General features: G+C 48.3%; 1 protein-coding gene across 1 annotated transcript; it reads right to left on the bottom strand.

Annotated features, from left to right (window-relative positions):
• Positions 1-651: 651 nt before the first annotated feature.
• On the bottom strand, positions 652-4,521 carry LOC124657503 (pentatricopeptide repeat-containing protein At3g23020). The gene is made up of 3 exons (XM_047196046.1): positions 1,587-4,521; positions 1,270-1,496; positions 652-950 (listed from the first exon to the last, which is right to left on the bottom strand). The coding sequence occupies exon 1, from the start codon at positions 4,519-4,521 to the stop codon at positions 2,068-2,070; it is 2,454 nt and encodes an 817-aa protein (XP_047052002.1). The 3' UTR covers positions 652-950; positions 1,270-1,496; positions 1,587-2,067.
• Positions 4,522-18,551: the final 14,030 nt, after the last annotated feature.

The following is an 18,551-nucleotide window of genomic DNA, read 5'->3' as shown; positions in this document are numbered from 1 at the left end:
TGAAATTTTATTCTCAGCACATGGGATTGTACACGTCGGTGATCGATCGCCCCAGGCCAATGAAGAAGCAAATTTCACCTTTTTAATGGAATTCTTTCCAACCAAAATTTTGGCTCTACATTTCATCCGACGTTTTTTATTGAGTGAAATGCATCTCCGGTCCTCGAAGTTACCGGCGATGTCTAAAACAGTACTAAAACTTAAGATTTGCAATAGGAAGTTGTTCTGTATGTCCACCTACGGTACTAAATACGAGTTCCTACCGCATACCAGGTTGATCCACGATCCTGAAACTTGCCCCATGTCTAATACGGCCTGAAACAAAAATGCTATAAGCTTTGAAATTTCATATCTTTTATGTTGTTTATCCTAAATTTATAAATTGTACCTTTCTGGAATCCTTTTGAAGAGTAGAACAGAATGACACCCTTAGTTTCCAACTTTTAGAAATTTTAAGCTATCCAAATTTAAAATGAGAATTTTGAGTATTTTACATATTCAAATCCAAAATTTTACCAAATCATATATTTATTCAATTTCAAAGAAAATATTGCACTAGCCGTTCAACGAAATTACAGGTCATAGCGTTACAGCTCAGTTTCTTAGTACGACACAGGCTGAAGCTTCAGGCAACCAACTTCAGGCTAACAAAGCAACTGGACGGGAAGAAAATAACTGGGAAGTAGCATCATTACAGCTCGTCCAGAAGCATCAGGCACGCAGGCCATGTCATCCTTCATTTTCAATCACCACTTTTTCCTCCCTTGCCTTGGAGCTGTGATGCAGCCACCAGTCGCCGGGTCAGTATTTCACGAGTGCGAGGACTGGCCGTCGCCGTCCTCGGTTTCTTCAGTTGCTTGGCTGAGCTGATGCTTCCATCTTATGTTCCAGCAGTCGGATCCGAGGGAGTAGAAGAGATGGCAACCATCGTGTCGGACAAAGCATACAAGCTTCCTTTCCAAAAAGGAGAAGCCTTTGTTAAACGACAGGTAAAATGGTATGGTTATTTGTGTCATAATTAAAATCAACTATTTATTTCCACAACTTGTTGCTATTGACGTCAAAAGGTAAATGTTCATTTTTCTAATATCAACATCATGAGGTCCCATTAAGCTAAATGATATCTGTTATGACCTTCATAGTTAACCACAGGCAAGCCATCTGTGACTTGTCAGTAGATAGCTCCGATTGCCCATGCTGGGAATTTAATTGCTGAACGAAGATTTATAAGTATACTGGCCAAGCATGATTTGATTAAAGTAACCCTACCTGCATAAGAGAGTAATCTGCCCCTCCAGCCCCCAACTCCCTTGATGGTCTTGTCAATTACAGGTTGTAAGTCTTCTTTCCCGAGTTTGCTAAAATGTAAAGGAACTCCAAGATGTTTCAAGGGAAAGGACTCGCTTTGCAACCGAACATCTGAGATAAGATATTAATTTGTTCCTCAGGCACATTGATGGACACTAAACAACATTTGTAAGAATTTATTCTCATGCCTGACATTTGCAACAAAAGTAAGCCATTAACAAACTTGCTATTTACTTGTAAACAAGTACTACCAACATTACTTTGTGAGGGCAACTTACTTTACATCGAAGAACACACTTTACCTCTCCCTTGAACAGATTGTATCTCAACTGAGTTCCAAAATTCGTAGGAGTAAATTCCAGACTCATCCCCTCTTTCGATTTATAGACTGAAGGGCAGATCGCCAGTCTGATCATCCATTCTCCTGAATTCACGAAGCTTCTTTCAGCAGAATAACATCTGGGAGTTAAAAGACCTCTCTGAAAGTTTGATGCAATAAATGTAATTTAACACAACTGGAGATGTGCCGCAATCGTGTTATATTTCTGCTGTAATCTAGCAGGATACATGTCGGGATACATTTCTGAGTACTTGAAATCCATCAATTAATTAATAAGCACGTACTCATTTTGAGGATGACATGTGTGCTCTCCTTGCAAAGCACAGCACATGGATCATCACTGTGGCATATCAATGAAGATCCTGAATCAACTGAAATCTGTTATGGACTTACTTCTTCTGTTATCCCCTTCAGCTACTTCAGAAACTGTCGATGTAATAAGAATGTATCCTTGTACCAGAATCTCTAATAATGCGTCGAGAGGTAGTCCCCTCTGACCTTACAACCAACGATAATGCCCTGTTCCACTGATTCAAGCAATCCTGAGTGTGACTCCTTCTGAGAGACTCTAACTTTGCAATCTCAATACACGAAACTCCTTTCAGTAGAATAACTTTTAGTGCCTTGAAAGTTGCATCATTTGGCGGTGTGCTCGATGCCAACATCTTCTGAAATATTTTCACAGCCTCCTCCACTTTTCCAGCAGATACGTACATTTGTATCACAGAATTATAACTCAATGCTAGAGTTAGAAGCCCCAAAGCTTGCATTTCCTTAGAGATCCTGTGAGCCTCATCGTAGCGAGCAACTTTCTTGTACAAGCACACCATCATCGCATATGAAAACTCATTTGCACTTCCCCTAACCTTCAAACCTTCAAAAACCTCGCGTGCTTCGTTCACCATACAATGATCGCTGTAGAGGCCAATCATGCAGTTTGATGCATAAAGGTTGCCATCACTATCTAACGATTTCAGAAGCTTGTATGTTTCTTGCGCCTCTGCGATATACCCTGCTTTCGTGTAGAGTTTGATCAAAGAATTATAGATTGAAACGCTCTCACATAGACCAGCTTTCGTCACTAAACCAAAAAATGCTGCAGCTTGCTGGACATTTCCGAGTTCAGCATATGTATCAATTAAGGTAGAGTAAACATATGCATCCGCGTGGACCCCTGAAGTGACCATTTCTCTAAATATGCATTCAACCATGTGTAAGTTGTGATCCTTAGCAAAGCTAGTAATTACCACAGAATAAGGAACACAATCAATCGGCATTTTAGCTGCTTGCATCTTCCTGAAGTAATAGAGGGCTTTCTCTGGCAGTTTAGCGGTTGACAGGAGCTGAATGAGAGAACTGTAAGTCAAGTAGTCAGGTAGCACACCATACCTCTCCATGCCAGCAGCTATCTCACAGGCCTCATCAAGCTTGTCTGCTAACCCATATGCCTTGATCATAACATTGCACACGGAAACACTAAGCATCTTCCTCTCCACGCAACAGATAAAAGCCTTTTCTGCGAGGACTATGTGCCCTTTCTCCCCAAATGCATCAATATTTGCAGCAAAGCACTCCGAGTCCATCTGGTTACAGAACCTCTCAAACCAACGCCACGATTGCTCAAGCAGCCCAGCATTTACATACATCCTCATCACAGCTGACTGCGTGTACTCATCGATCCCCAGACCACTCTCATCCATTTCTTTAATAAGGGCTTCCGCTTTAGCGAACATTCCCCTGGTAGAGTACCCATACAACAGAGTGCGGCAGCTCACGACATCTGGTACCAGTTTTTCGGCCTTCATCTTACAAAAGTAGTACTCCGCAGCATCAATGTCATTGCTTTCTCTGTACAGCCAGATGAGTATATTGTAAGTCCTAGTGTCAGGAAGGCAGTGGAACTCCTCCATCATCCTCACCAGCGACGCCACATGCTCCATTCTACGGTGTTTACCCCAAACATGGATCAGCGTGTTGAACGTGACGACACTCGGCGCAACACCTTCCCTCAGCATCTGGTTGAACATATCCGACACTTTCTCGAGCTGCCCGGCCTTGCCATAGGTATCGATCAAGGTGTTATAAGTATACAAGCCACAGCGACCACGTCCTCCCAATTCAGAGGACCATCGCCTGAAGAACACCTCGGCCTCCTCGTACTCTCCGGCCATCTTATGCGCATGGAGGACGGTGCTCATGGTGACCTCGTCAGGCGCCAGCCCCCGCTTGCACATATCCGCGAGCCACAGCAGCGCGGCCCTCTCCCGGCCCCCTCTGCAGTACACGCCGATGAGCGTGCCGTACGTCGCGTTGTCCGGCGCCACCCCGCAGGACCGCATCTGCCGCCACAGGCCGACGACGAGGTCCCACCGCCTCGCCCGCCCGACCGCGCAGAGCACGACGTTGTAGTGGATCGCGTTCAGCTCCTGGCACCTCTCCCCGTGGAACCAGCGGAAGATCTGCATCGCCCGCCGCCAGTCCCTCTGCTCCTTGAGGAGGATGGTCCGCTCCCGGCCGCTCAGCGTGTCCCTCCACGGCCGCAGCGCCTCCCCGACGTCCCGGCACCGGGCCAGCGCGTCCAGCATCGCCGGGATCGACCCGCCGTAGCCGGCCGGCGCGCGGTTGCTCTTCCTCCCTTGGACGGTGGACTGTCTGGTGGTGGTGTTGACCCTGGGTGGAACCGCCGCCGCGCTGGGGTATGTGTCCACGGCGGTTGTTCTTAGAGGAGCCGAGACCGCGTTGGTCTGGAACGTGAGGCATTTGTCTCTGCGGCTGGCGCTGTGCGCCGAGGGGGCGAGATTCGACGGCGGGTTCAGCGGCGGCGGCGGCGGCCCGGGGGCGTGGTGGAGGAAGCAGTCGCACGGGCTCAGCATCCCGCCCGGTGCGGAGCTTATCCGCCCTGAAAAATAGCCTGACGTCAGCGCTGCTGGGCATTTCGGTCCGGAGGTCGGGGAGGCCACCAGCGAGGATGAGAAATTGAGAAGGGAAGGAGCTCGTACCTCGAAGGCCAGCAGGAACGGGACGAGTGGCAAGAGGGGAGCGGCGGCGGGCGGGCGGGCGTGCGTGCGTGAGGGGCGGCGCCGAGGTACGGCGCGGCGGCGGCAGGCGGCGGGGGTCAGCAGGAGATGGTGAAGTTTCGGGTGCGGATGTGGATGGGTCAGGTCTCAGGTGAACCGAATTCCCTCTTTGGCTCTTTCACGGCTAACCGTTACCACCTCTGGCTGCACCATGTATCTTTTACGCTGGATGGTGAATGGACGGCCCAGATTTGTTGACTGCTATCATATACTACTTTAGTTCATTAAAATCAGTTGGTACTTCAGATTGTTGGGATTTGACTATAAAACTATGTTGTGCATACAACACTAAATTTCATCTTTTCAAACAGGTATTTTACCCTAGGTAAATTTTAGCTTCATTTGATAAGATTGAGCAAAATAGAAACTACCCAAACTTAGGAAACCACCCGAAACTCCGAGGAGGTAGTCTTGTTAACCAACACACAAAACACACTTGACGGAGAAATGCTCTTCACGTCAGATGCTACCATAGCCTTTGATGACCCTTCACCGGGAGGATTTGGCGGCATCGCCTGCACCCCACCTTTAACAACAGCCGCCGCCGGCCCCCTGAGCCTGCGGATGCTTATGCCCACTTCGCGGAGCAGCCTCCCACATCTTCTCATATTTGGCCTCATACTCATAGGTTCGAGATGACAGATTAGATCCACCATGCAGATCCCTTTGCCAAACATATCCCTGGTATCATTGGTATTGTTGGAGCGACCAACAAAATTATTATTCCCAGTTATTCTGATTGTCACCGTCGTACCCCATTGATACCTTCTACCACCCGCTCCACCACGGTCACCTACCAACGTCGATGAGGAGCCAAATCAAGCACCCAAAAAAATGTTAATTTGTGCTTATATTGGACAAAACCACTTGAGCATAGGATCTCGAATCGCCCGCAATCTCCCCAGCCACCACTCAAAGGAATCGCTCAAGGAGAAAATATGAGTGTTTGGAACTCTAGGTTTCTCCCTGGGGTGTGAGAGGAGAGAAGTGAGATCCCGATTTACACATTTTCTTCCGTATGTTGGCCAGGAACCGCTTCCATGCGGGACAAGCAACTCAGAAATCGACCGAGAAACTCCATTCTTGCTGCCAATAGGGGCCCTATCCACAGTACCCGACCCCGTGTTTGGTTTCCCGCCATCCTGGCTTGTCCCGATGTTCGTATTCTCGCACTGCTTTGGATGCCTCCGCTCGCTGCCGCGCCCTAGTGGCCCGATCCGACATCCCATACCCTCGTCGCCGGTGGGAACTCCAGCCTGGAGGTGCGATGTGGAGGAAGTCGGGAGAGAGAGGAGGCATGTGTACGAGCGGCAGCAAGAGCACTCGCACTCTGCCATTGCAGTTTTAGTAGTACTACATCTATCTATAAAAGGATGTCAAAAGGCAGGAAGTGGTGTTTTGGCTCCTGGGTGCGCATGCTTCCTTTAGTTTAAACTACAACTTTGATACATTTTGAAATGTCAAAAAATTTCAAACAAAAAATTCACGTGTACATCTTGACGTGCTATATACACAGAAAGTCTTTCCATGAAAAATCAACTTGTAGTTTGAGCTGTGTAAAAAAAGACAAAATTTAGTGCTAAAAATAAGGCTTTTTCTGAGACTTGTTTTGTCTTTTTTACATCAACCATAAAAAATATCGGTTTCTCGCGAAACTACACAAACACATATAGATTATCGAGATGTACATGCGAAATTTTTTGCTAATTTTTTTTGATAATTAGAAATATGTTTTTTGGGTGGAGGGAGCATATGCACCCATGAGCCGAATTGAATTTCCGTGTCAAAAGTTTTTCTAAATTTGAATGTATTTAGACACTATTTAGTGTATATATACATTCAAATTTAGATAAATCTTCAATATTCATTTATGAACGACCGAGGGAGTATTAAAAGTCAGATAGGAGACGGTTGTTTTCAGCAGCAATCAAACCAGCCACCATGTTTCAACAAATACAAACAGATATGATTCTGATTATTTTTGCATACACAAATAGAAAAAAAAATTTGCGGACATCGAATGGAAAAGTCAGCTCTCTTATAAGTTTAAGAGATGGAGAAGACATGGATACACGCATGCACAGATTTATCATATCAATGAGACCTCCACAGAAAAGTTCAAATCATTATTGATTATTTATTCATTCAATACATAAAGGAGTGCTTAAGTACAACATATTTAGTCACGACGGTACATCGACGAACAGATAGACGACACACACACACACCCTAATAGGCACGCGCACACAAACAAACACAAATACAAACACATGCACGTACGTATTTACGCGCAAACAGGTGCAAGCAAGCACCGCATTCGCTTGCAAGTTATATCTCTATCTTCGTTGCCTGGTCGTAGCAGGTCTTGAACGCGGCGTTGCAGCTGTTCGTGCACGTTTGGGTGTCAGTGTTCTCTTTGACGCAGCTTTGGGAGCACAGCGTGAAGTCCGCCTGGCAGCATCTGACCTTGCACATCGCGGCAGACACCATGCATGGTGGAAATGCCAAGAAGGACACGTTGCGGCAATCGTTACACTTTTGGACGCAGACCTCCGTTCCCGCGGCGATGCTCGCGGCGAGGCAGAGGGCAACAACGAAGGCAGCGAGCTTGAGAGCGGAAGCCATGGATGAAACTAGGGTGGAAGATGGGCTGCTTGGGTGGAGATGAAGGATGATGGATCTGCAGACGATGCCGCTATTTGTAGGCTGGGCGCGCGGAGGGGTCGTCGGACTCGGAACCGCGATAGCAAGCAAAGTGCCAGCTCTTTAATTTCCCTCTCAACACGTAACATTTTAAGAAAAATTACTCCCTAGCTCAATATCGAGCCTTTAGTTTAAATTTGCCTCGATATTTATTATGGATCGAAGTGAGTAGTATACATGTTTATCTCGATACGACTGTTTCATGCTCCTCCGTTACTCGTGTAATAGTAGCAAAGCTACCATCTATTTTATCCTCTCCTTAAGTTACATTTTTCTTTAGAAAAAGATCACTCCTACTTGTCTCGTACTCCTCCACTCGTGTAGCACGAGCAAATCTGCCAGCTCTTTTTGTACCGTAAGTCACTCCAACATGTACGCCCGGGTCGCCCGCGCGATATCACCGTCCCTTTTTAATTAGCGTGCATGCTCCTGTAGCCGATTATTGATAAGAAATCATAATTTCCTGCTCCTCCATCACTTTTATAATACTAGCAAATTAAGCTACCAGTTTCTTCTCATCATTAAGCATGTAGCATCCGCAAGTTTGCCCCAGTTTTTCTGCAACATCCACCTCACAATTTTTTTAATATGGTAATCGGATTGTTAACAATGCAATTACAGGGAAGTTTCCTTGAGAGGAGCAGTTTTTTTTTTTAGAGGAGCAGTATTGACGTTGCAGGTTCAGCATACAGTTCACACAAATTACAATCACTTTCGCCAGAAAGCAAAACCGCAGTGTTCGTACAAAAGGAACGGACCAAGTTCAAATCAAAAGGGGCAGACAAAGTACATGACGATGTCACCACCGCAGGATGACTAAACAGAATGGGCCTTATTATTATCTGCAAGACAAATAGCAACAAATAAACAGTACATAAAGTTTGATTTTCAAACAGGCTTCTCCGTGATGTTATTCAGTACCACACTGCAGGATCGTGTGTCGACCGACGAACCATGCCGCTGTAATTCATGACGATGGAGAATTTTCATCTTTATTGGTAGTGTCATCGCTTGAGTCGTCCAATTTGCTGGAGCCTGCGTCTATACTCTGAACACTAGAGGAAGATTGTTCTTCCAGCTTGTTCAAGGTTTCTGCGAGATTGAATAGTGTTACCTACATTGCTTGATGGGAAATGTCTTTCTTCAGGTAGCTCAGTTTCAAAGGCTGGTGCCTTGGTTTCACCACCTTGAGTTTTGCCTTCAGTTTTTTACTTGTTTCTTGGATTCTTCAGAGGTTCTCAAGCTGCTGTCCGATTTATTATCTTCCTGGATCCTACCTGATGCATCTTTAGTTGATTTGGAACCAATGTTTGTGTCATTGATCCGCAGCCGAATCCCCAAAGCACGAGAAGGATTGATAAGGAAAGAAAAAAGGGGACGGAGGAGGGACGAGCCATGTAGGAAAGGCTGGAGTAGCTGACTTCTCCTTTCTTTTAAATATCCACTTATAGCGAACAACCATCTTTTATTTAGGCAAGCGAATAATATTTTATGTGTCATTCTTGCATAGCAGAAATCCATTTCTCGCGATCAACAGATACAACGACCTCAGCATATGTATCATGTTCCATCTGTTCAGCACAGCTAAAAGTATAATGAACAAGATTACACTCTTCAATTAAACAAGGCCGTGGACCTTTGTTATACCTCGGTCTATAGCAGCAATGAAACTATTTGTTTGCTGCAAAATAGGTGATGAGTGCTGAACAAAAATGTTATCATTTTCAGCAATATTATTTTCTTTCTCCTCCACGTGCTCCATCTGCAGACTAATCCTATGTCGCTCTGCAGATGAACTGTTATAAAACATGACAGCCTCATTAAACACAATATTCCTGCTATGCAAAACTTTTTTAGTTTCGGGATTACATAACTTGTATGTCTTAACTCCTGAACCATAACCAATAAACACACACTTAACAGCCCTAGGTTCTAGCTTTCCATTATCAACATGAGCATAAGCAGTGCAACCGAAAACTCTCAATTGTGAATAATCAGCAGGTGAACCAGACCATACGTCAATATGAGTTTTCTTATCACGCGAAATGCAAGGTGACCTGTTTATGAAGTAACAAGCGGTGGAGGCTGCTTCAACCCAAAAACGTCTATGCATACCAGCATTGAACAACATGCAGCGAGCCTTGTAGATGATGGTTCTTTTCACCATCTCCGCCACACCATTCTGTTGAGGAGTGTATGAGATAGTGTGGTGTCTGACAATACCTTCGTTGCTGCAGTAATCATTAAAAATAGTAGAACAAAACTCAATATCATTGTTAGTATGAAGCAATTCAACTTTATTTTCTGTTTGCTTCCCTACCATAACTCTTCACTTTCTAAAGGCATCAAAAACATCAGATTTATGTTTCAGAAAGAAATGCCACACTTTTCTAGAGTAATCATCAATGATAATAAGCATATAATTGGCACCACCAAGATTCCAAGAGAAGCCTTGCGGGAAGAGCCCACATCAGCATGCACATAATCTAAATCCCTTTAGTGGTATGAACAGAAACATTGAATTTAACTCTTTTATGCTTAATAAAAATGCAGTGCTCACAGAACTCAACTTACTCAAAAATTGCAGCCATCTATCAGATCTCTCGTGTGCAATTCTGTCATGCCATATTCACTCATATGTCCAAGGCGCATATGTCATGGATTAGTTATACTAGGTTCACCACGAATAACAACAACATCAATACCAGACAAAGTGATACCTCTAAGAACATATAATGTTGCAGCATTCATATCACCAATCATATGAACGAGAGAACCTTTTGGTACCTTCAGAACTCCACGTGAACTGAAGTGTTTGTACCCATCAACATCAAGGGTACTGAGAGAGATCAAATTTCTGGCCATGTCAGGTATGTGTCTCGCATCTGCCTGTGTGCGTGTCATGCCATCATGCATCGATCTTGATTTGAATGGAGCCAATGCCCACGATCTCACGTAGGTTGTTATCTCTTATACGCACAACATCTCCACTCTGCACAAACTCATAAGAACTGAACCAGTCTTTGTTACAGAAAATATGAAACGAACATGCAGAATCTAGGATCCACGTACTCATCATTACCAGAAACAGAACCAGCAAAGACAACTAGGCAATCACCATCAAAATTATCACTGAAAACACAACGGCCTTACCATCACCATCAGATTTGTTTAACGCTAGGTAAGTACCTTTTTTCTCCTTGTTCTGCAGCTTCCAACAATCATCAATATTGTGGTTAGTTTCTTACAATACTTGCAGAACTTAATATCTCGCCCCTTGGACTTTGAGCGACATGTGTTGGTCTTGCTCTTATCTCTGTTGTAGTTGTTGTTTCTTTGCTCGGTCCTTGTTGCGGTCAGAAACCCACCGGCGGGCAGCGACGGGCAACACCGTAGAGCCGGGAATCTCCCAGGACTGCGGCTGGCCCTGGTCCCTCCGAGCGACGGCCCGCAAAGCCTTCTGCACGCACGTCCGATGCCGATGCAAGGGCGTGCCACCTGACCTATACCTGGTCAGGAAGGTGTTGGATGATGCCTCGCTTAGTTTCCTGCATGGCATACACGTAAACGTTAAATACGAGCCTCGATCGGCTCTCAAGTTGTCCTGTGAATCGGCTCAAAGAGCCGATCCACCCATGATGCGTACGAGGTGTACGATCGGATGGTGGTCCTGCTTGATCAAGATAAAGCTAAAGCGACCTACTACGATTTGGGGTTTTCACCGCATAATCGGAACATCCTACTCGTGATCGAGCCTCGCGGCCACGCACGGTGATCGTAAACCGACCCTACACAAGGCCTAAAAACCAACACGAAGTTGATCCTCGGAACATCCCGTCTAGGGCTAGCAAACTACACCCTACGCGCCACTGGATCCTTCGACCCGTTTGTAAGGCCTAACAATGCAGATATTAAACTAATCCTTGAGGAACAAGGAGCAATCATAACGGATCGGATCTACTAAACAATGATCAAGCGGGGTGCCGCCCTTACACCCAAGATAGGCGTAAGGGCGGCTAGATGCCTAAGGGTTGCACGACGATAGCATATGATACGAGGAACAATGCTAACCCTAAAACATCTATGATAACTACGTTGCTCGCCATCAAAAAGGCTTCAGTACGAGCAACGCATGAACGACGAGTAAACGTGTGCTGCCTAGATCGCAAGATGCGATCTAGGCAGCATGATGCTTACCCGGAAGAAACCCTCGAGACGGGGAGTTGGCGATGCGCCGAGATTGGTTTGTGGTGAACGTTGATTGTTGTTTATTTCATAAACCCTAGATACATATTTATAGTCCGGGGGACTTTCTAATTCAGGCATGCACCTAACCGTGCACGGGTAAAACTCTAACTTCTAAATTAAGATGCGATCTACTATAATACGTATACACGGGCAATTTAGCCCAACTTCTTCGTGTCGGGCCGCTTCGCAGATCCTCCACGCGTATATCCTTCAAGCCCATCTCACTTACGGCCCATCTCCCGATTTGGCCAAAATCCGGTGATAACACATGCCCCCTGGTTTTGGTAATGATAATTTCAAAACCACTCGTTTTTCCTCCGAGGGGTCATGTCGTGGCAGAGCGGAACCGTCGCAGTATTTTTCATCATGACGACTTGCCTTCCCAACTTCTCTCGCACGATTTGACAGCTTTTTGGCACCACCTCCTCGAAAACTGTTCGAACATTAAACCTCCACTCCATCTTCTTTTATTTAACCGCATCGAACGAGTTCTCCTCCTCATCCTCTCCGCATTAGCACTCCAAAAGCCCTTCCGCGCCACCATGTCTTCTTCTTCCTCCGCCTCATCGGGACTTTCCATCGAGTCCTCTTCCTCCCACGAGCCGACGCCAGAACGGGACCCACAGGAGGTCCATGCGGCCAACATCCGCCGCGCCATAGAAGCCGGGGAGGAGCCCGGCCATGACTTCTCCATCTGGTCCGAGGACGACAAGTCCTCGACGGACGGGGAGAGCGACCTCCGCTTCCTCACCGACGGGGAATCGGAGGAGGAGAGCGATGACGATCGCTTCTCCTGGGACGACTTCACCTCCTCCGAGGAGGCGAAGGAGGAGGAGGAGGAGGAGGAGGACGACGACAGCTCCTCCGACGAGCCGCCGGCCAAGCGCTTCTGCCCCTGGTCGGGAAACCTCAGCGACTTCGACAGTGACGATGACGACGCTGACGAGGAGGACGAGGACAACGAAGGTCCTGCTGGCGGTCGCTACAGCAGCGACGACGAGCCCGCCGGGAGTAGCGCCGACAGCGGCGACGACGGCGACGATGAGGGCAGCGACGGCCCGTAGATAGGGCCCTTAGCATAGGATCAGTAGTAGATGGGGCAATGTATCCCCTTAGTACTTCCTTTTGAGAGCAATCAGCTCTTTATGTAAGAAATCTTATTTATCAATGAGGAATTTCTCCCAATTTGATTTTGCCGATTTCCTTCATGCTAATTCTGCCGATCATCACTTAGCCAATGCTCAATGAGCCGATGGCAACGCATCGGTCTCTCATAATCCGTCCTTCGTCTCTTCGACCACGGGGTGATCGCGAACTTGGTCAAAACTCAATAAGCCGATGTCAACGCATCAAGCCCTCATGATCTATCCTTCATCTCTTCGACCAATGAGTTCGAGTTCTGCTGGATCACCACCCTTGACGAAAATCGCGACGCAGGACTAGCCGATGGCCACCCAATCGGCTTTCAAAACAGAGCATCCACCAGGCCAGCTGCCCCCCGAGTCTCAGTCAAGGCGAAACAGAGACGAGGACACGCAATTCAGACAAATGGACCTGGGTTCGATCATGTCTGAGAGAACTACCATGCAGAGACAGCCAGAGCCGATCACCCCTCCTCCGTTGAAAGCCGATATTGCAGATGATCACACAACGGCTCAGAAATAGAACTCCTCTGGCACAGAAATAGAACTCCTCTGGCACAGAGCTGGAGGTCCTTGTGTTTGCACATGCCACTGGTAGATCCCATGAAATTTGTGCTAGAGTCGATGGCCGTGCATCGGCTTTGTTCCTTATGAAAAACTCTCTTTTTTTGTTTTTTACGGGCCGATTTTTTCTATCTATCGGCCCCCAATGTTTTACTGCACATGTATCGTACATGTTTATCTGATTAGGTGCCCCCCGAGCCGATTCTGCCAGGTAACTGCTGATATCGGCTCTGTTAGCCAAGGCACTAAAATGTGAACGTCGGCTCTGTTAGGCAATGTAACTGCTGATTCTAGCGCATCAGCCGACGCAAACCCATTGCCCATTGGATCGACGTTGAACCCAGGCAGAATGAATGGTGAAGATAATTTTGGCCGATTGCTGGAATCGGCCTCCATGTTGCTTGCTCGATGAAGGTTTTTGCAATGTTCCTCCATAAATCCTTGGGGCCGATCACCTGGATCGGCATCGCCACGTTCGTCCAACGATGTTGCTTTTGTTATACGGTCAGGCCGGTGGATAAAACTAGCCTAACCCCGTCCTTTGTCACGTCGATGCGCTCGCAGTCGTCCAAATTGATGCCTGAGAGTGGCTCTTGGCCTGATGTCTCCCAAACGTTCATGCCAGCCGTTGAAATCTCGGCTGAATCATCCGCGTGGACGACTTCTACTTCATCTCCATCCCACTCGTATTAGGCATTGGTGCATCGTGGATGGAATGCAACGATTGGCGTGGATCCAATCTCTCCCTAGTAGGACAAGCATAGGAGCTCTTGTCGTCGACAATAAAGAACGTCGTAGGGACAATTTTCCTTCCTACGGTCAGATCCACGTTCAGAACACCTTGTGCGTCAGATGCTTGGCCGTTGAAATCGCTCAGCGTCACATTGGTCTTGATCAGATCCGAGCTAGAGCGCCCCAACCGACGTAGCATGGAGTATGGCATAATGTTAACTGCCGCTCCGGTGTCCACCAACATCTTGTTGACAGGCTGCCCATTGATGTAACCTCGTAAGTACAGGGCCTTCGGATGCTCGTAGCTTCTCTCTCGTGGCTTCTCAAAGATGACCGGCCGTGGGCCGCAGATCAAGTTGTGCCACGGGTGCTTCGTCTAATCTCGGAGCACTAAACTCCGTTGGAAGGATGAAGACCATGTTTGTGCCGGCCCGATGTCTCATCATCGGCTTTCTTTTGTCCGGGGCGCCACTCTTTCCTTTGTGGCCGACCTTCTTCGTCCGGGGTTCGCTGAATTTTAGCGGCCGGATCAGGCCGCGCCTTCCTCAACGTGTGCGGGTATAACCTTTCAGCTTCCTCCAACCCACGTAGACGCTGAACCCTTCGCTTTTGGGAACGGCTGAGCCCATCGGGGCACCACCTTGGCCGATGATACTTGTCTTCTTCTTCATCATCGTCCTCTAGTTCCTCGAGATCTTCCACCCGAGCGGACTCAGCATGCTTGTTCCGAGGCGGGAGAGGCCCTAGACGTTTGAACACGGACACGTTAGCTGCATCCTTCTTCTTTGTTTACATTCTGGCGGTTGCCGATTGTAGGCAATCGGCTCATTCCCGAATCCCAGCAGTGTCTGAAGAAGGGGCAGTCCCAGTGCCTATCCACGTCGTCTTGCTCTCTCGACTTTTCCTTGGCGTGGCGCTCATATCTCTCCTCGTCACGATCATGCCGACGGCGTCTCCTGTCGTCCCTAGCCAGACGATCCTTTTCATCATCGTCGTTGTACAGCCGGTGTTGGTCATATTGACCCACATACTTGTTGAGGAGGTGATCAGAGAGAGGTCGCTGATATCTTACGTTCCTCACTTCTCCCTCTGTGATGTAGCGCTTGCCATCTTGACGGAGCCGATCGCGTGGAGCGGCTTCCTCCGTGTCCTTGCTATGAGAGCAGCTGCCCTCATCTCCGTCCTTACCGCAGTGGTGCCCAGTGTCCTACCATGTTGATACTGCACGAGAAATCTGGCTGGCACCCTCCAGGGTAAGTGCACTCCACCATGTTAACGGCGGGGAAGGGGTGTGTATCGACCTTCATGGCGTACTAGCTGAAAATTAGCCGCCCTTGTTCTATCGCCATTTGGACCTGTTGACGCCACACCCTGCAGTCGTTGGTGGCGTGGGTGAACGTGTTATGCCATTTGCAGTATGGCTTTCCGTTCAGCTCTTGCACCGTGGGGATCTTGTGGCCTTCGGGTAACTTTAGCTGCTTCTCCTTGAGTAAGAGGTCGAAAATCTGCTCAGCTTTGGTCATGTCGAAGTCAAACCCTTTTGGAGGACCTTGTGGCTTAACCCACTTACAGGACACGGGGCTTGCCCCCCGAGTCCATTCAGCCACTGCTACCTCTTGATCTCCCGCAACACCTTCATCTCCATCTGCCTCAACCAGGACCACCGCACGCTTGAATTTATCCTGGTAAACATCCGGGTGGCGCTGTTCATATGCTCGACGGCCTTCGCACCATGTGCGCCGGTGAAGGGTAGTCTCGCTTGGGAGGCCACGTCCTTGATCGATGATGAGAGACCCACCACCGCCAACTCGACTGCTTCTTTTTCACTTACATGAACCGAATAGCATCGGTTCCTAATGGTCCTGAAGCGCTGGACGTATTCTGCCACTGTTTCCCCGCGCTTCTGTCGTATTTGTGCTAGATCGGCGATACCAGCCTCGGAAGCCTCTGAGAGATACTGTATGTGGAACTGTTCTTCCAACTGCTTCCAAGTCCGGATTGAGTTTGGTGGCAGCGACGTGTACCACCCAAAAGCCGATCCTGTGAGGGACTGTGCGAAGAACCTCACACGCAGCTCGTCTGATGCTGAGATCGTGCCCAGCTGTGCCAAAATATCGGCTCACATGCTCGATGGAGCTGGAACCATCTGATCCACTAAACTTTGTGAAGTCAGGGAGCCGATATTTGGGTGGTAGCGGGATCAATTCGTACTCGTTGGGGTACGGCTTGGTATAGCCGATTGTCCTCCTTTTCGGCATCATGCCGAACCGATCTTTCGAGATTGTACAAATCTGATCCGCGGTGATGGCTGCAGGCGTCGAACTCTGAAGATTCGCCGGAGTGGCATACTTAGCCAGCCATGCTTGCTTTTCCAACTCGGAGCCAACTGCAGGAGCTGAGCTCTGGAGGTTTGTCGGAGTGGCATACTTAGCTAGCCACGTCTGCTTCTCAAGATCTGCTCCCGACGTTCCTCCTGCTGTTCCAGAAGTCCCTGCTGTTGCAGCCTGGTTCGAGAGTGCCCAGCTACTGCGGTCCGCACGTATGCGCACGTGTATCCGTGCGGGATCTCCTTGGGCGCCTCATGCAAGAATTGGTAGTCACTAGGGTCACCACCGATCTTGTAGACGACGTATGCCGATGAACTCGGCACTTCTGGTGCTGCCAACGCAAACGGCAGCGGTGGACGGGACTGGAGTGGCATCTCTCCTTGGTAAGTCCCCAGAGCTGGTCCTGACGGAGAATACTGATGGATCATGATTTCTTGGATCACGCGCAGAGCGACACGCTCCAATGTGTTCACCAGGCTCTCAGAGTGGCGGTGCAGCGAATGAGCCACCATGAAGTTGATCTCCTGACGCAGCGACCTGGTGCGTTCTTCTGACGGGGTGGACAGGTCCACTCCATCGAGTGCGCCTTCATGTGAGAACCCTTTCCACCTGATGCCGTGTGAGCGGGTTCTGTGAAAAGAGCCGATGAGGTCGGCTTCGAGGACTGCCTTGGTCTCGTCATGCTTCTTCTTGAGCTCTTCAGTCAGATCCTCGTACTTGACCGGAGTGCCTTCCGCCATCTCAGATGTAGATGGCGATGCGGTTGATGTCGAAGATTGTCCCACCGGGCGTGCCGAATGTGTTGCGGTCGAAACCCACCGGCGGGCAGCGACGGGCAACACCGTAGAGCCGGGAATCTCCCGGGACTGCGGCTGGCCCTGGTCCCTCCGAGCGACGGCCCGCAAAGCCTCTCGCACGCACGTCCGATGCTGATGCAATGGGCGTGCCACCCGACCTATACCTGGTCAGGAAGGTGTTGGATGATGCCTCGCTTAGTTTCCTGCATGGCATACACGTAAACGTTAAATACGAGCCTCGATCGGCTCTCAGGTTGTCCTGTGAATCGGCTCAAAGAGCCGATCCACCCATGATGCGTACGAGGTGTACGATCAGATGGTGGTCCTGCTTGATCAAGATAAAGCTAAAACGACCTACTACGATTTGGGGTTTTCACCGCATAATCGGAACATCCTACTCGTGATCGAGCCTCGCGGCCACGCACGGTGATCGTAAACCGACCCTACACAAGGCCTAAAAACCAACACGAAGTTGATCCTCGGAACATCCTGTCTAGGGCTAGCAAACTACACCCTACGCGCCATCGGATCCTTCGACCCGTTTGTAAGGCCTAACAATGCAGATATTAAACTAATCCTTGAGGAACAAGGAGCAATCATAACGGATCGGATCTACTAAACAATGATCAAGCGGGGTGCCGCCCTTACACCCAAGATAGGCGTAAGGGCGGCTAGATGCCTAAGGGTTGCACGACGATAGCATATGATACGAGGAACAATGCTAACCCTAAAACATCTATGATAACTACGTTGCTCGCCATCAAAAAGGCTTCGATACGAGCAACGCATGAACGACGAGTAAACGTGTGCTGCCTAGATCGCAAGATGCGATCTAGGCAGCATGATGCTTACCCGGAAGAAACCCTCGAGACGGGGGAGTTGGCGATGCGCCGAGATTGGTTTGTGGTGAACGTTGATTGTTGTTTATTTCATAAACCCTAGATACATATTTATAGTCCGAGGGACTTTCTAATTCAGGCATGCACCTAACCGTGCACGGGTAAAACTCTAACTTCTAAATTAAGATGTGATCTACTATAATACAGATACACGGGCAATTTAGCCCAACTTCTTCGTGTCAGGCCGCTTCAGAGATCCTCCACGCGTATATCCTTCAAGCCCATCTCACTTACGGCCCATCTCCTGATTTGGCCAAAATCTGGTGATAACAGTCCTGCCCCGAACCTGTAGTGCTTCTTCCTTAGATGACGACCCCTCTGCATGCACCACAGATTTTATCTTTTTCCTCTGCTGGAGGGCCTCATAAACTTCGTCAAGGGTTAGTTCATCACACGGCTGTATAATATGGTGTC

The sequence above is a fragment of the Lolium rigidum genome, chromosome 5 (assembly GCF_022539505.1).
Source record: "Lolium rigidum isolate FL_2022 chromosome 5, APGP_CSIRO_Lrig_0.1, whole genome shotgun sequence".
Taxonomy (NCBI): domain Eukaryota; kingdom Viridiplantae; phylum Streptophyta; class Magnoliopsida; order Poales; family Poaceae; genus Lolium; species Lolium rigidum.
Note: the sequence above shows the minus strand (reverse complement) of the source record. Positions and strands in the feature narration are given on the sequence as shown.